General features: G+C 43.7%; 1 protein-coding gene across 2 annotated transcripts in view; it reads left to right on the plus strand.

Annotated features, from left to right (window-relative positions):
- The window catches only part of dock1 (dedicator of cytokinesis 1), a 480,313-nt gene that overhangs the window by 48,850 nt on the left and 409,281 nt on the right, over window positions 1-22,182 (plus strand). For both annotated transcript variants that reach the window (XR_014602336.1, XM_084079253.1), the window contains exons 7-14: window positions 2,298-2,433; window positions 6,239-6,396; window positions 8,137-8,218; window positions 9,775-9,910; window positions 11,276-11,348; window positions 14,337-14,416; window positions 18,451-18,576; window positions 19,365-19,489. Coding sequence is in view for 1 of the 2 variants with exons in the window: in XM_084079253.1 (XP_083935379.1) it covers window positions 2,298-2,433; window positions 6,239-6,396; window positions 8,137-8,218; window positions 9,775-9,910; window positions 11,276-11,348; window positions 14,337-14,416; window positions 18,451-18,576; window positions 19,365-19,489 (916 nt within the window). In the remaining variant the exon portion in view is untranslated. The remainder of the gene's footprint in view (window positions 1-2,297; window positions 2,434-6,238; window positions 6,397-8,136; window positions 8,219-9,774; window positions 9,911-11,275; window positions 11,349-14,336; window positions 14,417-18,450; window positions 18,577-19,364; window positions 19,490-22,182) is intronic.

A 22,182-nucleotide genomic window follows, 5' to 3' on the forward strand; every position in this document is an offset into this window, starting at 1 on the left:
GGAAAAGGAGGGGGCCAAGTACAGACCCCCTCGGGGACTCCGATCAAGGTCGTATATTAGGGTTTAAAGGAAGACTTCACCCATCCTTTCCTTTCCTTTCCATTTCCTAACCTGAATAGCAAAAATAGCAGCTCTATAAGCTCACAACGTGTTGCATTGCGACGCGTTGTGAGCTTGTGGAGCTGCTATTTTGTGTGAATATATCTTTCGAAAATGTTAAAGTGAAGAAGCTTCAGCGTCGCCAAGACCCGTTTGCGTCCGTTTGCATCTATCCCCAGCACACTCTCTCTCTCTCTCTCTCTCTCTCTCTCATCCACCGGCCCTGCAGGACGCCCGCCTTTTGTTGGAATAGGTCAGTGTCGGCGTCAGTCAATAGAAAATGACAGGTCATCGCTTAGCCATAGGACATACCGTAGGGATTTAGCCCAGTGGCACGTTGCACTGCGCTCCATCATGAGATAGATGACAGCGGAGCTGCTGCTGTGTCTGCAGTGGACCCAGTGGAAAATCGCTAGAAAATGAGAACAATGTTTGGTGTAAGCCCCCCCCCCCCCCCCCCCCCCTCCCCCCCTGCTCAAGCTCACTGAGATGAAACTTCGGGAAAACTTTGAACCCCTTAAGCCAGGCCCAGGTTGGAAACATGGATTTAGTTTTTTCTCCGCACCACGCAGTGTTGATTTCATCGACTAAAACGATGAGGAAAAATGTTCGGCGACTACCTTTTCTCACTGACGAAAACTAAATAAAAACTAAGCTATGATGACTAAATCTAAGACTAAATATATGGACAATTTTGTACAACAAATAAAAATCACACCCAGTGTGAAGAGAGTGGTGCCTTTGAAAGTGTAACTGGTTGCATCCTTGTGTTGCAATCAGCACGTGACACGTGACAACATATTGTCACTAAAATGTTAGTGAGGGACTAGTGGAGCAGAGATCCAGTAGAACTAAAAGACAAGTCGTTTTATGTTTGGTTGTGCTCAGGTGTTGCGCTCTGAAAATAGCAGATCTACAAGCTCACAACGCATCGCAGCTGTGAGCTTGTAGATCGGCTATTTTCAGCATGCAACCAAGTGTAAAATCAGCCATTACGACGCCATCAAGGCACCGACAAAATACATTTTAGTCGACTAAATCAACTGTAGATTTAGTCGACTATAATCTTATGATATTTAGTCGACTAAAACTTGACTGACAGTAAAGCATTTCAGATGACTAGAATATGACTAAAAGTAAATAGAATTTAATTCAAAAGACTATGACTAAAACTGAATAAAAAATTGCTGTAAAAATCAACACTACCCCTATGCAAGAGTACGTGTGTGTGCGTGCATGAGTGTGTGACAGGTATAGGTGCAGCTATATGGGAGGAACATTTTTCTCTCTAAAAGGCTGTATATGCCGTAGATAAACACTTCTGGATGTTACTATGCATGTATGTGCCAAACAGTCCTGGCTAGTAGCCATGCATTATGCATATCTCTCGCTCTCCCTCTCTCTTCTTGTCTGTCTCTTTGTCTGTCTCTGTCTCTCTGTCCATCTCAACCATGTCATCGTCCTTAACTGTGCTCTGGCCTGAGGCCAGCCTGTCACATCTGCCCTTCAAACGAGCCAACGCTGGCTGTCACACCCGTCCTGCCATGCACTGCCACCATCCTGCTCTCTCTCTCTCTCTCTCTCTCTCTCTCTCTCTCTCTTCCTTTCTGTCGGTCTCTCACTGTCATTGTATTCTCCGTGTCTCCCTCTTTCTTTTGTTTTTGTTTCTAATCTCACTTCACATAAACACATCCATGCATGCACACGCAAACGCACACACACACTACACATAACCGACTAATACCGGGAACGGTTCTGTGTCATTTTCGATTTTTTTGGTCTATTCAAAAATAACAGATCTACAAGTTCATAGCGCGGCACGAGTGCCGCGCTATGAACTTGTAGATCTGCTATTTTTGAAAAATCGTTAAAATTTGTGCAAATCTTCGAATATATATATTTTTAAAGCGAACATTTGTAACCCAAATCTTTGCTTCTGGGGGGGTCCCTGGAACAACATATTTTGAGAGGGGTTCCGCGGCCAAAAACATATAATTTTGGGTGGTCCTTGACATGAAAAGGTTTGAGCACCACTGATATAGAAACATACGTTTTTCAGACAACATTATGTAGAATCGGCCTCACAGGTCTTAATGCGTTAACACTCTCTCTTTCATGGTCGTGCCTTCCATTTTGACAGCTCCCAAAAGTCAAGTTATTGTTGTCATTGTCGTTGCCTTTGTTGTTTTGCTCCGCAGGTATCTGGATTTAGACCTGGTGGTGAGAGATAAAGACGGCAACATCCTGGATCCGGAGCAGACCAGCACCGTCAGCCTGTTCCGGGCCCACGAGGCCGCCTCTAAACAGATAGAGGACCGCATCCAAGAGGAGAAGGTACGTACGGCTGTCAAACCTCTCATATAACGCTGGATTCCATTGATTTCGTCGACTAAAACTATGACAAAAAATGTTGGTCGACTACCTTTTTTCACTGACGAAAACTAAATAAAAACTAAGCTATGATGACTAAAACTAAGACTACATTTACTGACAATTTCTTAAACAAATAAAAACTAGACTAAAATGTTAGTGAGGGATCTAATGGAGAAGAGATCCAGTAGAACTAATAGACAAGTCATTTTATGTTTGGTTGAGCTCGGGTGTTGCGCTCTGAAAATAGCAGATCTACAAGCTCACATCGTGTCGCGTTGTGAGCTTGTAGATCGGCTATTTTTCAGCATGCAACCGAGTGTAAAATCAGCCATTACGACGCCATCAAGGCACCGCCAAAATACATTTTAGTCGACTAAATCAACTGTAGATTTAGTCGACTATAATCTTATGATATTTAGTCGACTAAAACTAGACAAAAACTAAAACATTTCAGATGACTAAAATATGACTAAAACTAAATTAAATTTTATTCAAAAGACTAAAACTAAATCTAAATTTGCTGTCAAAATGAACACTGTGTCAAACCTGTCATATAATGCTGGATTCCAAACCTCAGTTATACCTTTTGAGCTGTAACGGAAAGCCTGTATGGGGGCAATTGTGTTTTTTTGACGTTCGTGCAATACCACATGTCAACCAGTCGGGGTCCTACCGCCCTCAGAATGCACAATTTTCTCAATTAAAGAGCCGGGTAGACCACAACCACAAAACAAAACAAAAACAGTATGGATAGCGGCTTTATGGTGGCGACATCTGAATGGGTAGAAAGGCCATCTTGGTGTCGTACTCCATTTGGCGTGTCTGTCTGTGTGTGTGTTTTCAGCTGCAGTCGGGCCTCACAAGAAGACATCCAAAGCCAGATCCAAACAAATGAATCCATTCCGAGCCAACTGGCATACAGTTTGAGTCCGAGATGCGGCCCACTGTTGTGGGACTTGCTCTATTTTAGCCTTTCCAAGAGTGAGAGGGGGGGGGGGGGGGGCAGAATCCATATTATGTACCGCATGTCGTGAAAGACACGCCGGACAGGGAATTCCCCCTGTGTAGGCCTGTCACAAGTATTAGATAATCGTCTTATCGCACACCAAAATGCTCGAGACAACATCTGAAGGCACACCTGTATTCACAGAGACAATAGCCGAGCTACATGCTGACAGCGTTGCGAGTTTGTAGATCGTATCTCTTCGCTGTTTTTGAATATCTGCGGGGAAAAAAAAATATATAATGTCAAAGAAAACAAATAAATGTGAGATTCTCACCTATACTGACATGCCCAAAATAGGTTCAAAGTACATAAAATATTTGTTTTATTTTAGGGTACAGAATTTGCCTCCGTATTGGAGAATGAGTGCACACGAAGTACTGATATAATAAATACATAATTCATAACTTATGTATAGTTGCATATCATCGGGTGGAAACCTTCAAATCTCCAAAACTGTTACTTTTCAGGATTCAAATTCCAAAATAGCTAAAGTATCCCACCACCCAGAGGTGGGGGAAAGGGATAATCTGTAAAGTTTTGGTGACAATCGGGCGGGGACGGGACGGCATCCCTACACCTGAATGTCAACTCGACAGTATGTAGGGGCGGCGGGAGCGCCACGCCGGTCTCATCTTATGTGACCTTCTCGTCCCGGGGGCGTCTGTTGCATATGTATGGGTACGGTACGAAAGTCTCTCAGGTCTATAGATGTTCATGAATAAGGATGCCGCGACCCGGCTGCATTTATCTGAAGGGCGTTCAGAAGATCAAACCATAAAAAAATATCACTGGCTCTCTTAACTTTTCTTAACCCATTAAGACCTGTAACGCATCTGTGGCATTTTTTAGAGTTTTACAGTTTGGCTATTCAAAAATAGCAGATATACAAGCTCATAGCGCGGCACCGAATGCCGCGCTATGAGCTTGTAGATCTGCTATTTTTTTAAATCAAGACTTTTTGCAAATCTATATTTGAGCGAACATTTGTAACTCAAATCTTTGCTTCTGGGGGTTCCTGGAACAACATATTTTGAGATTGGGGTCCCCGGCCAAATACATTACATTTATGTGTCCTTGACATGAAAATGTTTGAGAACCAGTGATAGAGTAACATACGTTTTTTCAAAAAACTTTTAGGATTTAGAAGACATTTTGTAGAATAGGAACCTCAGGTCTTAATTGGTTAATTTCAACAACCCCCCCAGTTATGGTTTAGATTATTAGGCCACGGAACCCCATATTTGTGGGTCCATTTGGTTCCATTTCTACGCTCTCAGAGTTATAGACCCCTCGGAGTTATAGAACTACGGTATCAGTAGCCTCGCTGTGGCCAGGCTACTATTCCACAGTCTCTGAATGCTGTATAGCATTGGTTCTCAAAGTGGGGTCCGGGGACCCCCAGGGGTACTTGAGGGGGTTCCAGGGGGTCCCCAGCTAAATGATGGATAGGAACCAAATGGACCCTTATTGGTCTGTAACTCTGAGAGTGTACAAATGTTACCAAATGGACCCTAACGGGTCCATTTGGTAACATTTGTACACTCTCAGAGTTAAATTAACATTGATTTTACAATATGAATTGGGGTCCCAGAGACAGAAATGCCATTAAATGGGGGTCCGTAACCTAATACATGTCAAACTGGGGGTCCTTGACATTAAAATGGTAGAGAATCACTGCTAGAAAGCCATATAAACCTTCTCTTATTGGGGTCCCTGGCTTATCTTTTCAAATGGGGGTCCGTGGGCTAATAAGTGTCAATTTGGGGGTCCTTGACATGAAAAAGTTTGAGAACCACTGCTGTATAGAGTCTGGAACTACACCTCTTGGAAGCTGAGAGAGGAAGCCGTCATCTGTTTGTCATTTCCGTTGAAAATAGATAACGCTACCGACAGTCTGTAGCGCTCTGGGTTCGATTCCCGTCGGGGACACTGTGGGTGCTGCAGGGGGGCGTGTTCTCTCCTCTGATGTCATCAGTGCTTTCAAATGCTTCCGTGATGACGAAAGCGTTTGAAAATTGTGGGAGGCAACATTCTGGCTCAAGAGACTAAACTTATCAGTCATTCAGCTTGGGGACCCCCTGGAACTCTCTCTCAAGGACCTCTTTGCGAACCACTGTCCCATATTATTACTTCTGCCGGGAATTGAGCTCCCGCCTCTGATCTTCAATGGAGAGCGACTGAAACTTTTATAATCCAGTTTTGCAGTTATACGAAGTTCATTTACCTTGCAGGGGGAAGGGACACCGAAACGGCCCTTCGTTTTTATATGCTGCGGTTGTGTGCGGTCGGTGGCCCTCCGGAGTGCATCCCAAGGCCCATTTTGTTCAAACACACAGGCTGAGAAAGGCCGCCGGCCATTTGATGGGCTATAGCCAGAGAGGAGCCGTGGACAAAGTATTAAATCGTTGCCCTCGACCAGAAACCTTGTATCTCCATGCACATTTCAACGTTTAATATCGTTTCGTAAATTGCCGTACGAGAGTGCTGTGAAAAAGTCGATCTACAAGCTGGTCTATAGGCTCACAACACGGCACATTGTGAGCTTATAGATCTGCTTTTTCACTGCTTTTGAAACATTTTTAAATTGTGTCTGTGGGATTTGTGAATATTGAACCAATGAAAAAAGACTTGTGACTAAATGCATTGGAAACTGGTTATTTTTTCCTCTTTTTCTGAAAAGTATGCGTTTTGGACATACAAGGTTTCCACCCGACAGCACACTAAAATGCAGCACCTCTCCTTGTTTCTCCCCCCCGGCAGTCCCAGAAGCAGAATATCGATCTGACCAGGCAGGCCAAGTTCGCCTCCACCCCCTCCTTCGCTCTGTTTGTGACTCTGAAGAATGTGGTGTGTAAGATCGGTGAGGACGCCGAGGTGCTCATGTCCCTGTACGACCCCGTGGAGTCCAAGTTCATCAGGTACGCGCACGCACACATGCACACACACATGCACACACGCATGCACACACACACACACACACACACACACACACACACACACACACACACACACACACACACACACACACACACACACACACACACACACACACACACACACACACACACACACACACACACACACACACACACACACACACGCGCATGCATGCACACACACACACACACGGAAATAGCCGTTCTACAGTCAGTAAGTCAGTCAGTGAAGACAAATTTCCCCACGGGGACCAATAAATCTAATCTAATCTAATCTACAAGCTTTGCGGAGAGATAAGGTATTTTTTTAATATAACAGATGTACATGCTCACAACCCATTGCACTATGATACGATATGAGCTTGTAGATCTGCTATTTTCAGTGTGCGACACTGTCAAAGTATAAATTGGGCATAACTCCGAACCTAACGCCTAAACCTTAAGTCTAAATAACAGAACCTAATTCTAATAGCCGATCTACAAGTCGCATCGCGACGCATTGTGAGCTTGTAGATCTGATATGTTCTAAAGATTTGTATTCTGCATAATGAGTACTTTCTACTTTTGGTACTTAAAGTACATTTTGATACCAATAATCTTGTACTTTTACTCAAGTAAACTTTAAATTCCGGACTTTTACTTGTAACAGAGTTTTTCTACATTGCTGTATTGATACTTTTACCCAAGTAAAGAATGTGAGTACTTTTTCCATCACTGCTTGTGGGGATATTGGCCCTCACAAGTATAGTAATGTAAGAATACACACACACACACACACACACACACACACACACACACACACACACACACACACACACACACACACACACACACACACACACACACACACACACACACACACACACACACACACACACACACACACACACACTGTAATTCCCAGTAGTCCATGCGAGAATGTGCCTGTACTGAATAAAACACAGCCAAGTATACTCGGTAGGATTTGCGTTTATTGTTTCCGGATTTGTGACAAGGAATTACATAATAATAGAGCAGGTCTAGCCGTGCCTGTCGTCGTTGTGTTCCAAACAACAAGCCGTGAGGCTAGATTATACGACTCAGCCTCGCTCTGCTTTGAGCGGAGTCAGGGTCTCGTCTATGGTGGGATAATCTGGTTATTGAGGCTCTCAATGAGCCGCTTGCCGCACGCACAATCCAAAGGTCGAGTCATGTTTCTTTTTCTTATATCCTTCAGTGGTGGAAAAAGTACTCGGATGTTTTACTGAAGTAAAAGTAACAAGTAAAAGGCCCTGTATTCAAAATTAGAAAAAAGCACATAAAATAGCACACATAACTCAGACCATATCTCTTTCCTTCTTTTCCTCTCTTCTTTACTTTTCATTTTTTAAACTTTTGTGAGTTATAACGAGATCATTGTTTCAACAACATATACATGTACATTTTTTGTTATTGTTGTTACAGATTTGTAGGTTTTATGAAAAATAAATACAAAACTGTTCAAGAGAATATACAGTACCAACTCACATCCTTCAGCATTTGTCAAACTTTTTTGAAAATTGCCTGATCTAGTTCAATCCGATCCGATGTTGCGAGGTTTGTAGATTGTCTATTTTCGAATAGCCGAAAATGTACCTACTCGAGTAAAGTAAAAGTAGGCTACTTCAACAATTTAGATTAAAACAGTACTTGTAATGTAAATGTTGTTACTTTCCACCAACATTTTCCCCTTCTTCTTCCCAGTGAAAACTACCTTGTGAAATGGTCCAGCTCCGGCCTGGTCAAAGACATAGACCAGCTTCATAACCTGCGGGCCGTCTTTACGGTAAGTGTGCACTTCGCCCAGGCGCTCGTGCATCTGTGTACGTACGCGGTCTTCATGTCCCTGTGGAGTCCAAGTTCATCAGGTACACGCAAACACACACACACACGCGTGTGTACGTGTGTACATACATACGAGCGCATGCAGACGTCTTTGCCTGTACGCGCTCGCCCTGTTAGTCCTCTAGCTGTTGATTCAGTCATGCTACGAGGGACTTGTGACGCGAGCCTTGTTTGCAGAGCCCGCCGTATTTGTTAAGCATGCGTGAGACAGGGCTCGGCACGCCGTGTGTTTGTTTACTGAGCACACTCACCTCTCTCTAATGGGGACGCCCAAGGGCACGGGGGGTCCTCCTACGCCCCACGGAGGACCCCCTATAGCCCCCACGCCCACGGAGGACCCCCTGGCCCCAACACGGCTACAGGAAATATATCCGTGTGTACACATTCAATCACAACAAGGGACAAAAAATGGTGCAGCACCAAAAGTTTATCCTGTTAATGAAAAGGTTTCAGCAATTGATTTATTTATTTGCTTAATAAACGCTCTGGCGAGGCGTTAAATCCACACAAAGTTTGGCCGGGGGTGTTTTGTCAACATCGGATCGAAACATGATACAGAATCTGATTGGTAATGCTTCTGGAAAGGGAAATGTTTACTTTTCAGACATTGCTTTTTTTTTTGGTGGGTTGCCTCGAGGTAATCAAAAGAAAGAAAAGGAAGAGTCCGCACAAACAAACAGCTTAACGCAGTCTGTTAAGTCAATACTTTTGACTGTTCAAAAGCAGCAAACAAACACCGTTTCGAGCCGCGACTGATCGTCCTCAGGTGAGCCTCAGGTGAGTCACCTGAGGAAAGACCAGTTTGTGCATTTATAGTTTGGAGCATTAACCCACTAAGACCGGGAACGCATCTGTCATTTTAGATTTTAACCACTCTAACCATTATTTTATACTTTGGCTATTCAAAAATAGCAGAGCACTTGGTGCCGTGCTATGAGCTTGTAGATCTGCTATTTATTTGAAAAATAGTGAAACGGTTTTCAAATCTTCAAATATATATGTTTTTTAAAGCGGACATTTAACTCACATTTAACTCAAATCTTTTTTGCTTCTGGGGATTCTACAAGTGTCTTCTAAATCCTAACTTTTTCATTTTTTAAAAACTTATGTTGCTATAACATCAGTGGTTCTCAAGCTTTTTCATGTCAAGGACCACCCAAAATGATGTATTTGGTTCCAGAAAATATTTTGTTCCAGGGACCCCATGCAGAAGCAAAGATTTGAGTTAAAAATATATATATAAAAAGATTTGCAAAAATGTCCAAGATTAAAAAAAAAAAAGCGCCAATCTACAAGCTCATAGCGCAGCACTCAGTGCCGTGCTATGAGCTTGTATATCTGCTATTTTTGAATAGCCAAAGAAATCTAAAAATTAATTTATTATAAGAATTATTTCCCAGACTAAATAGATTAAGCTATTTGTGCAGACGTTTCCTTTTCTTTTGATACATACAGTATACTTTTGCATAACTCTTGTCTTTTTGATTTCCCAACCAGGACCTGGGCAGTGAAGACCTGAAGAGAGAGAAGATCAGCTTTGTGTGTCAGATTGTGCGAGTGGGGCGCATGGAGCTGAGAGACAACAACGCCAAGAAGCTCACCTCGGGCCTGAGGAGACCTTTTGGAGTGGCAGGTAAAGCTGGAATTTATGCAGTACGTTGACAGTAGTTAGGTGTTGTGATTCCTGAGAGCAGTCTATTCTGTGCTGTGCGTAAAACATAATTTTGCCACGCCACTGCCAGAGAGTTTTGAGTGTTTTCACTCACCTTCAAAAGGTGAAAAAATCATAGAATATTTATTCATATAAAAAAAAGCCACAGAAACCCCGGAAAAGCTTTTGGCAAGGATATTTAGCACGAAAAGCAGCGAAAGCAGGTGGGGACCTAGTATACTATAGATCAACTCTGATCAACTAAGTATAGGGTTTAGCTGGTTTCAATCAGCAGGGCCCAATTCAAGGAGCCCCTCAACAACAACCAGGCTCTCTTGCAAAGCAGCGTTGTGCAGTGGCATTGACATTGGCATGCCTGCGGATGAAGTATCGTAAATCAACTTGTCATTTTCCGTTCTCTTCAAGTGGCGCTGAGCAAAGAGACTGAGCGAGAGGAGCATAATTTTCTCTGTTGGAGAACCGCGGGCAAAATGCCAATCTAATTAGTTTAAGATGGAGTTGGAAACGCGCCCACGGGGGACAAATCAAGATCTAATTCCTATTTCGACTTCAGCGTACGTAGATATTCCTGAGTTTTGGCCAAACTTATTTATTCGACTGGGCAAAGGGCCCTGGGTGTATACATTAATTATTCAATGCATGGGAGAAATTCTGAGGGCTTAGACATATGGAAAATTCAAGCTGTGCCAGGTTCCGAAGTTATAATCACTCTGTTTGAAAAGGATCCTCTAATTGGAATGTAACTACAAAGTTACAGATCACGTGGTCTCAACAAGGTTGGGAATTGTTTATTCATAAAAAATGCAAGCTGCGTTCATCCAAATGTCCAGAGTTGAAAATATTTAACCCATTAATACCTGGAACGCATCTGTGTCACTTTAGATGTCTTTGGCTATTCAAAAATAGCAGATATACAAGCTCGTAGCGCGGCACCGAGTGCCGCGCTACGAGCTTGTAGATCTGCTATTTTTGAAAAATCGTGAAATTTTTTTTTTTTATATTTTTCCCCGATTTTTTTTTTAGGATTTAGATTTTTTTACGCGGCCTCAGGTCTTAAAGGGTTAGTTTTCCACTAGATGGCGCTGTTTGCGCGCCTATGGATCACTGTTGGGCTCTCTGTGAAGGAGAGAAGCAGCGGGTCACGTGAACGCCAAAAAACACTCTGTTCTCTCCCTTGTAATTCGATCTGGAATAATGGCTTTTCCGGGGGTTGTATATCTGCTATCTTTGAATAGCCAAAGAAATCTAAAATGACAGAGATGGATTGAATGGTTTAAGTGGTTGACCTAACACCCCCCACTAACTCTCCTTTTGTCTTCCCCACAGTCATGGACGTCACAGACATCATAACTGGCAAAATGGACGACGAGGACAAGCAGCATTTCATCCCGTTCCAGCCGTAAGTGGAGGACGAACGAAGCACAGTCATTAAGAAACTATATTATTGCTCACATTCAGACATTCAGACACCAGAACAAGCCTCTGAACAGTAGCTTTGGAATAATGGTGCCTAATCGAAGGGCAATGCAGTGCTGACACATTCTGTGCCCATCATGTCCTTGACACCTGTTTGGCCTGTTGTCTGGGAGTTTGCATAATGTGACTATAAGGCCTACGGCTATCCATTATTTTCTTATTTTATCGATTACGGTATTTATTTTTCAAGAATCAAGAAGCAGGTTTTAAAAAATATATATATATATTTTACATTGTTATACTTCGACGGATCGATTAACCACAAGCCTTTTTTTTTTACTTTGTGCAAAAAAATACTGAAAATAGCAGATCTACAAGCTCACTATGTGAGCTATTTTCAGTATATTTTTTTATTTTGTTTAAATTACTTTTTTCAAACGTTTTGCCTATAATAACATTCCCAGAATAGGGATTGATTATTCAATTATCAATTATATATATTTTTATTTATATATAATCTATTAAATCAGTTCTGTTGTAGAGATGGCTGCAATGGCTGTGCATGCCCCCCCCCCCCCCTTTTCTTTTTTTCCTCTCCTGGAAGACTCTCGTATAATCCTTGACACCTGATTAGCAGGCTTTTAAAGACAGTGGAAGCTCCACTATTCCCCGCAGACTCAATTAAGGCAATCTCATTAACTGCCGCCATTCTGGTGGGACGGCACGCAACGCCGGGGCCAGACCTCTTCCTTAACGTGATTTCCTGTATAATTGGAAATGCTTCAGATACAAGCAGTTTAACCCTTTAAGACCGGGAACGCATCTGTGTCGTTTTTATTTTATTTCTTTGGGCTATTCAAAAAGCAGATCTACTAGCTCATAGCGCGGCACTCGGTGCCGCGCTACGAGCTTGTATATATGCTATTTTGGAAAAATCGTGAATATTTTTGAAAATATTTGAATATATATATTTTTAAAGGGAACATTTTTGACTCAAAGCTTCGCTTCTGGGGGTCCGTATTAAAAAATATTTTGAGATGGGGGTCCACGGCTAAATGCATATAAGTTTGGGGGTCCTTGACATGAAAAACTTTGAGCACCACTGATATAGAAACATACGTTTTTCAAAAAACTGTTACGATTTAGAAGACATTTGTAGAACCCCCAGAAGCAAAGATTTGAATTTAAAATGTTTGCTTTAAACAATACATTCAAAGATTTGCACAAAATAGCAGATATACAAGCTCATAGCGCGGCACCGAGTGCCGCGCTATGAGCTTGTATATCTGCTATTTTTGTATAGCCCAAAGAAATCTATAAAATGACACACACAGATGCGTTCCCGTTCGGTCTTAAAGGGTTAACTGGCAGATCACCTCAGTTAACAGTTTTATCTGTGGGCATAAATCGTCTAAATTAGAGCCCTCCGCTGCGAATAAAAGAATGGAGGATGCCTCAAGGATGTACGCGTGTATGTGTACTGTATGGGTGAATATTTACCTGCAGGGGGATTTTTTTGCTGTCATAGTTTGCTTGTTGTAGTTAAAGTTTAAAGCTCTATATTCAGATAGTAATCATTACTATGGAGTGTTTGTTCAGTGGCAGGGAGACCCTTGTCACTGAACAAACACTTCACCACTTAAACCCCCACACGTTGTCGAGCAAGTTGCAGATGTTTTTTAGAAGTTGTCACAGCCCTCCCTTCCGTCTCCCACTCTTCTGTCATCTGTCACTCTACCTTTGGGGAGATGGCCACAGCGCGGATGCCCAACGCATGCACGCATGCACGCACGCACGCACACACACACACACACACACACACGCACGCACGTGCACCTCTCTCTCTCTGCTGCTGTCCCAGCTGTGACACATCTGGCCCTTCCCAAAATCACATCTGCTCCCTTCTCTTACGCTCTGTGTCAACCGTCTGTCTTCAGTCCATCTGGCTCTCTCTCTGCACTTGAACCTCTTCAATTTCCAAAAACATCGGTTTTCTTTACTTTGTTGTTTAGCAGAACGGGAATGCATGACTGTGTTGGGATATATAGCGGTTGTTCTCAAAACATTTTTATGTCAAGGACCCCCAAATTAATATGTATTTTGCCGCACAGACCCCCATCTGCAAATATTTTTTTTGCCAGGGAAGGGACACCCATACAATATATGAGCCAATATAATCAGAGTCACTGGACTCATTTGAAGATGGGGAGTCGTGGGGAGTCGTGGGGAGTTGGGGGGAGATACGAATTCAGAATGTCCACAAAAGACACTGGTGTCTAAAAACCGCAACAGGAAAGAGGTGGTGAAATCAGATGGGGCAGTGTGGGTACGGCATCAAGGCCACTGTGGCCCTCAGGGGCATATCATTTCTTGCGGGGCCAGCGGTGGGCCACGGCCTCCATGAAATGTCTGCCCTGATCCTAGTCTCACTCGGTCTCTACTTGGGCATCATCAGTGCTATAGAAGAGAGAGAGAGTCCAAACATTGGAACTTCCTCATCGAGATAGACAGAGCATTTCCGTATTCCATTCTTACTATGCTAGTGTCGTAACTCTTTCTTCAACGGGTCTGGGCATCATCTGCTAAATGATGGTCTCTCTGTCTCTCTCTCTTTCATCCACCCATCCTTGGCTTCACTGTTAACCGGCTAACATTTTGGCTTCTTCGTCTCCGTCATGGTGTTAGCGTTCGGTTTGTCTCTCCCTTCCTCCTCCTCCTCCTCCTCCTCTCTTGCCTCTCTCATCCCACCATCCCTTCCTTCACAATCACGTTACCCTCTGTGGCTTCTTCCTTTTGCCCCATTCCTTCTCTTTTACACTTCCTTTCCCCTTGTCTTCCTCCCTTCCCTCTCTCTCCCCTGTGGTGTTTTTTTTTTTGTTTTGTTTGCCTGTCGTGTGCCACACTGCAGGCTAGCGTTGGATGACGCCATGATTCGCCACAAGCAGCTCAACATCTCCCGTTTTTCACCCAGGGTGGCGGGGGAGAACGACTTCCTGCAGACGGTCATCAACAAAGTGATCGCCGCCAAGGAGGTCAACCACAAGGGCCAAGGTAACCGTATGCACCACGCCACGGTTTGGGAAACGAGGCCGTTGTCTGATTCCGGAGGGGTGGTTGTAGATCTATGCTTATGGTCAAAGTCAAGGCAGAAACCTTGTATCTCCATATTTAAACTTTATGTTTTCTCACACTTTCATTAATGCCCTACTTTGTCATACAAGAGTGTCACGGAAAAGTGGTGAAAATAGCTGATCTACAAGCTCGCAACGCAGCACAGCTTGTACTGTAGATCTGTGATTTCTTGCTATTTGTTTTAACCCATTAAGACCTGAGGCCGATTCTACGAATGCCTTCTAAATCAGAAATCTCTCAAAAATAGCAGATGTACAAGCTCGCAGCGTGGCACAAAGTGACGCGTTGTGAGCTTGTATATCTGCTATTTTTTTAATAGCCAGCCAACGCAAAACTCTATAATGACACAGATGCTGTCCTGGTTTTAATGGGTTAAACATTCTTAAAGTGAAAGTGGTTAAGTGTGCCTCTGGGTTTTATACATTTTCAACAAATGAAAAGTATTTTAACAAGAGCTTGTGACTTGAATGAGAACGACATTGGATCCATTGAAACACAGGTTTAAAGTAGCTTTTTTCCCCTCCATTTCCTGAAAAGTAACGGATTTGAAGAACGCGGGTTCTCCGCCCGACAGCAACGTTTTACAAGAGGCACGTTTCTCTCGGTATCATTTTTGGCTTTTTATTTTGAAGTCCGTCACACGTATTGAGGTCAACACGACCCGAGCAAGAGAAGAAAAAAAGGTATACCAGGAAATGTCCTTGCTTTAGGCCCGTACGACTATTTATGTAATTGTTTTGTGCAAATTGGAGTCAAGGGGGCCGGGTCTGTTATTGAAAGACAAAGCAAAGCAGTTAAAATTTAGAAAGCCCTGGTATATTTATTTCTTTATTTTATTGTACTGTATACTGTCCCTACGATGTCCCCCAATCCTCTCTCCGCTCTCTCTCTCAGACGATGTGTCTCACATTACAACGTCTTCTTCGCGTCAAGAACCCTCATTATAAATCACCGCTCGTAGTACTATAAATACAGTCTGCCGTATCACCATGGCTACAGGATCCAAGTAATTCAGCTGTTAATTAAGCCCACGATTCATCTGCAAATCCTTGATTTTTTTTTTCTGTCTTTTTTTTTTCATCATTGATTTCGCGTCCTTGGTTAGAATAACCCTGGCAGTCTCATTGAGGGTGTGTGCACGTGTGCTTGTACATGCGTGTGTGTGTGTGTGTGTGTGTACTTATATTACTGTACTTCTGAGGGCCAGATGTCTCCACAAGTGTAGTAGAATTTGAGAAATAAACATTGTGAGAAATCATTATTTTATGGTTAATTTGTTTTAGGCTTACAATTATTAAAAAGATTCTGCTTGGGGTTAGGATTAGACTTGGGGTTAAGAGATGTGCTTGATTAGTTGCCCCACTGGTGTCGCCGTGGCACCAAAGATCACGACAGCTTGTAGATCAACTATTTTCGGCTTCGTGCTTAAGGTTAACCCATTAAGACTGGGATTTTCGATTTCTTTGGCTATTCAAAAATAGCAGATATACAAGCTCATAGCGCGGCACCGAGTGCCGCGCTACGAGCTTGTATATCTGCTATTTTTCATCAATCGTGAAAATGTGTCCAAATCTTTGAATATATATATATTTTTAAAGCAAACATTTGTATGTAACTCAAATCTTTGCTTCTGGGGGTGGTCCCTGGAACAATATATTTTGAGATGGGGGTCCGCGGACAAATACATATCATTTTGGGTGGTCCTTGACATGAAAAAGTTTGTCAACCACTGACATAGAAACATAAGTATTTTTAGAAAACTGTTTTAGAAGGATTTAGAAGACATTTTGTAGAATGGGTCTCAGGTCTTAATGGCTTAAACATTTATAAAATTGATGTCGTAAAAAAAAGCCCAATGTCCTCACACTTATAGTAATACAAACATGTGTGTGTGTGTGTGTGTGTGTGTGTGTGGTGGGGAGTCGTAGAAGCATGTGGAGTTGTTGGACAGCCTCTATGGTCTTGTCATGTCCTATGAAGATGTACTTGGATAAATGTCAGGCCTGCTGCTGGTGAAGAGGGTGGAGGGGTGGAGGGGGGTGTGTGGGGGGGAGGGGGGAGCACGACGGTGCGTCCAGTCCAGCTGTCGGTTCACGCTCGCATATCAAGAGGCTCCCAGCCTCTTGAGAGCTGGAGAGGGGAGATGTGTCACTCAGGACCACTGTTATTATTATTATTGGAGCTCTGTGGTAGGAGGCTAGAATAAAGACACAAGGACTCAGAGAACAGCCAGCAGTCAGCAGGAGAGCGTCAGGAGGGCAATTTGGGATGAGAGACTTTTAATTGGATAACAGTGTCATTTGGAGGCAAACCTCTCGCTCTGTCTCTGTGTGTGTGTGTGTGTGTGTGTGTGTGTGTGTGTGTGTGTGTACTGTTTAGGTGGGCGAGTGCTATGATGTGTCTCAGCGTGAGTGTGTTCCTGTACACCTCCTTTTCTTGGCGATAGGCTTCTAATTCCTGAATCGGAGCTCGGTGCCGCACAAAACAGCCGTCCTACAAGCCCACAACGTGTGGAATCGCAGCGTGTCGTGGGGCTTGTAGATCGGCTATTTTCGGTTGCGCGACACCCGCTCGCAACTAAAGTATAAATCAGTCTTCGAGTGATGCCAAGCCCCGTACCGCGGCACAGGCACACTGCCCGAGCCCTCATTAAACGCAGGGCCAAACCGACCAAAAGAGGACCCGACAAGCCGACACTTTTGTGTTCAATTGTGAGCGGATACGAGCCAAAAGGAAATCCCCCTGAGGGACCCTTTTGTTTCACAATTAGACTGAGAGCCCACACCAAGACCCCCCCCTCGCCCCCCTCTCTCTCTCTCCTTCATCACAGTCACAGGTCACTCTCCCAACTCTCTGCCCAATTATTTGAAGCTGGAAATTTACCGGTTCTTCTGCTGCGCTCTGTACCGAATCATTTGAATGTCTCTCACCTGAAATTTCACCAGTTTTTCCGGCACAGAGTAGCAAAACTTCATAGGCAGGTGGGAAAGGAATAAGCTTTTATTCATTTTAAAGTGTCGTAGAGCAAAGCGATGTCTTGTAAATGATTCATCTTTGTTCAGGTAATGTTACCAGCTCAAGGTTTCTCTCCAATTGACTTTTAATTGCACTTTTGTATCTAACGCTTTTGTCTCGTTTTCTCTGTTATGCCTCATTCCTAATCACATCCTGGAGGGTAGCTTAGATTCAAAGGATTTTTTTCTTTCTCCTAGTCCTCTCCCTCTTTGTAGTCTCGCGTAGCCAGACGATCGTGGACCCCTGTGTCTTTCTGTGGACAGACACGGCCCCTAACTAAGTGCACATCGTTCGATACCGCCATCCCCAACTGACTGCGCTACCGTGGGTGGGGATCCCTCTCGTCACCAAGTCTCTGGGTCACTCTGAATCTGAAGGAGCTTTATTGGCATGAGAAAACATACATTTAAAAATGGGGAAAGTATATACAGTTGGAGGGGGGCGTCGTTATATACATGTTATACGTATGTACAGGGTATAAAGCTTTTTGAGACAAATAGCAGCAATCTTTTGCTGTCATTTTGGGACAAATTGCATCATTTCTTCTCAACTATTTAAATAGTATACAAAAAAGCCTCAGATTTGAAATGTGTTGAAGGTAGCAGGTCTGTTTATATGTGCAGTAGGTCTAGAGGTCTATACTCGGGAGACACAATGGTTAGTAGTCCTTAGGGTGGTTGTATTCCATTGGCTAACCTTCTTTTATCGCAACACTTCACAAATGTTGCTGCTGTGTTCGCACATTGTTGTATTTCTCCCAGTAGGTATGGGAGTTTTTTGTCGTTGGTCATGTTTTCAAACTCACTTTAGGTTTATGTAATCTGTGGGAAGTATGTGTCTCTGGTGTCTTGGTATAGTATAGTATAGTATAGTGGCCCTCTGACCCCAACTGACTGCATTTCCCTGTGTGTGTGTGGGGGGTTCCCTCTTGTCACCAGGTCTGTGGGTCACTCTGAAGCTGCTCCCCGGAGACATCCACCAAATCAGGAAGGACTTCCCTCACCTGGTGGACCGCTCCACCGCCGTGGCACGCAAGATGGGCTTCCCTGAGATCATCATGCCAGGTTAGTAGGGCCATGTTACGATTGATTATGACATTTTCACTTGACGATTAATTGTCACACAAATAATTGTGATTAGCGATGTAAGCCGTGCTATTTTTGAAAATGTTAGATATTTTTTTTCAACATGAAAATGATTATTATTATTATTAAAATAATTGCGACTAGGCGAATATGTAATAATTGTGACAGGCCAACAGGTTAGAGGCGGTTTTCATTTCCCTGAAGCTGTACCTCGACTGCTTGTCCTGACCCACGGATTGACTGGATGGGCTCTTTGTTCTGGTGGTGTCAGAGACTTAGTAGAAATAGTCATGAATGAAAATGTATAGTATATTTGACTGTCTCCAAGCCCAAGGCACAAAACGTCCTACTTACTGTCATTTAAACACCAACAAATAGTGAAACTAGCTTATCTACGAGGTCACAATGCGGTGCGATGTGACACGTTGTGAGCTTGTTTTTGCTATTAGGAACATTTTTGCCTATAATTACATGCCCAAAATACAGAACGCCAGGTTGAAATTGGTCGATAAGTCAAAGGCCTGGCGTATTACCCCCGAGCGGGAGGAAAAATGATTTTCCAGGCATCGGGGCAATGACACAATAATAGAAATAATAGCATTCATTGCAACAATTATGGTTAGTCATGTTTGACTTGCTGGGTTCATTTTGCTGTGAGGTCGGTGTCACAGTGACCGTTCAGTGCTCAGTGGCACCGCAGGCCCCGTTAGTCCTCTTCACTCCCATCAGGGCAAATTAAAAAAAAACATATTTCCCTTCTTTTCAAGGTGACGTGCGAAATGACATCTACGTGACCCTGGTCCAGGGGGAGTTTGACAAAGGCAGCAAGACCACGCCTAAAAACGTGGAGGTGACCATGTCCGTCTACGACGAGGACGGCAAGAAACTGGAGGTACTGTAGGAGTTCTATTATCATTAATAATGTATTTTTGGGGCATATTTTATTTGATAGATTATTTTGCATACTGGTTCCTGATTGGTGCCCCACAACCTCGGGGGCAGCGAAATCCAATCACAACCGAGCGGGACCAGATCTGAGGGCAATTTTTTTTCTCGCACTGGCAGAGTCGTCCAGGCTAGTAGTATATTATCCGCTCGGCCGTCAGGTCGCTCCAGTAGGAGTTTTTATAATGGAATTTCACAGTCATTATTTTGCATTTCACCTGGGCTGAAATATGGATGGATATTGGATATTTGTCCGTATTTTTTCAATTTCGACTCGTCACGTTCACCCGTATTCTTTATTTATAACCGAAACTCGTGGGGGAGCTTGCACTGGGGAGAAGAATTTCACCCACTCTTTTTTACACCTGGTCTAAAAACGTGTTGTGTTGTGTGTGGCGTGACAATAAATTGAAGTCGAGTCGAGTTGAATCATCCGTCAGTCGGACAACAAGGGCTGTGATGTGTCTCAGAGACAGCACTGTGATTTACGGGGCTTTTCTGTAATCTCACACAGCTCAGTGCACCACTTAACTCAACCTGCTGCCTGCCTGACTGCTCCTCACACAGCAGCTACACAGGTCCACAATGTCTACCTGCACCTTAACCCATTAAGACCAGGAACGCATCTGTGTCATTTTAAGATTTCTCTGGCTATTCAAAAATAGCAGATATACAAGCTCATAGCGCGGGACCGAGTGCCGCGCTATGAGCTTGTATATCTGCTATTTTTGAAAAATCGTGAAAATGTGTGCAAATAATTGCATTTTTTTTTGTTAAAGCGAACGTTTGTAACTCAAAGTTTTGCTTCCGGGGGTCCCTGGAACAAAATATTTTGAGCTGGGGGTCCGCGGCCAAGCACATATCATTTTGGGGGTCCTTGACATGAAAAAGTTAAATAAAAACTGTTATAACTTAGAAGATTTAGAAAACATTTGTAGAGTCCCCAGAAAATATTTGAGTTACTGTTCGCTTAAATATACATTCAAAGATTTGGAAAAAAACTTAGATTTTTCTAAAATAGCAGATATACAAGCTCATAGCTTGTATATCTGCTATTTTTGAATAGCCAAAGGAATCTAAAAAGGACACAGATGCGTTCCCGGTCTTAATGGGTTAAAATGATGCTCACCACCTACAAGGCACTCCACAACCTGGCCCCCCTCCCCTCTACCTCTCTGACCCCCTCAAGCCACATGTTCTGTCCCGTTCGCTCAGGTCCAGTGATGCCGGCCGGCCTCCATAGTAAGATGGTATAAATCTTAACAGAATGGGCCACAACCTTTATCATTGTCACAGTAGCCGGGGTGAACGCAGCACATGGGAGCAGAATGACATTAATGTGCAAATAAAACATTTTGGTTTGATTCAGAGAATCTGCCCACGGTGACCCTTTTTACTCTGATGTTTTATCATCGTTATCATCGATGTCCCCTTGACTTTCTTTACCCTTCATGGGCTTCTAGTTAATAGGAAATATGAGAGAGGGGTGGGAGAGTAGCGGTGGGACACAGGGCAGGACAGGAGGGTTTGAATGGGTGGGACTGGGGCACGGGGTTCAGGTTGTGTTGGTGTGACTGTGCACGCGAGAACCGACGCATGCGTTTGTGTACACATAGATTCTGTGCACACGTTTGTGTGTCGTACATGTGGATGTGCTTCTCATGGACTGAATCGTGTGCGTGCGCGTGTGCGTGTGCGTGTGCATGTGCATGTGTGCCTGTGTGTGTGTGTGTGTGTGTGTGTGTGTGTGTGTGTGTGTGTGTGTGTGTGTGTGTGTGTGTGTGTGTGTGTGTGTGTGTGTGTGTGCGTGCGTGCGTGCGTGCGTGCGTGCGTGCGTGCGCGTGCGTGCGCGAGCGAACCGCTGGGACTTGATTAAACGTGTCCAGCTCCCGACGGATGATGGAAGAGCGACTGAAGATGATGATACCCATCCCAGTGGAGGGATGATGGGAGGGTTTGGTGGAGGCCTCCCGGGGGGGGGGGGGGGGGGGGGTCAGATTGGGGGGATTGGATGAACACAGAAAGAACGCCACCGGGCCTCAGCGTGCCTGGCTTTATTATTTAGTCACAGATCGAGAAGAAGAACACGGATCAGTCGATGACGATTAGGCCTAGCGGAGGAGGATGTGTTGGTGTGCAGTGTCCTCCAGAGTGATAACGAGTCCCTTAGTGTTTGGGGGGGGGGGCTTACCGGGGTAGCACGTCCCATTTGACTACCACACTAATTATCCCATCAAGACCTGAGGCCGATTCTGCTAAATTTCGTCTTGTCTTCTAAATCCTAACAGTTTAAAAAAAAACGCATATGTTGCTGTATCAGCGGTTTATCAAACTTTTTCATGTCAAGGACCCCCAAAATGATATATACCGGTATTTGGCCGCCCCCCGCATCTGGCAAGGGACCCCCAGAAGCAAAGGTTAAAAATTTAAATTAAAACATTTTAAAAAGTATATATATATATTCAAAGATTTGCACAAATTTTCACTATTTTTCAAAAAAAGATAGCAGATCTGCAAGCTCATAGTGTGGCACGAAGCTTTTAGATCTGCTATGTTTGGAGTATCCAAGGTATAAAATGACACTGATGCTTTCCCGGTTTCAATGGGTTATTAGAGCTAAGAGGAGGAGAGCGGCGTTCG

The sequence above is a fragment of the Gymnoscopelus microlampas genome (assembly GCF_963454915.1).
Source record: "Gymnoscopelus microlampas genome assembly, chromosome: 14".
Lineage (NCBI taxonomy): Eukaryota > Metazoa > Chordata > Actinopteri > Myctophiformes > Myctophidae > Gymnoscopelus > Gymnoscopelus microlampas.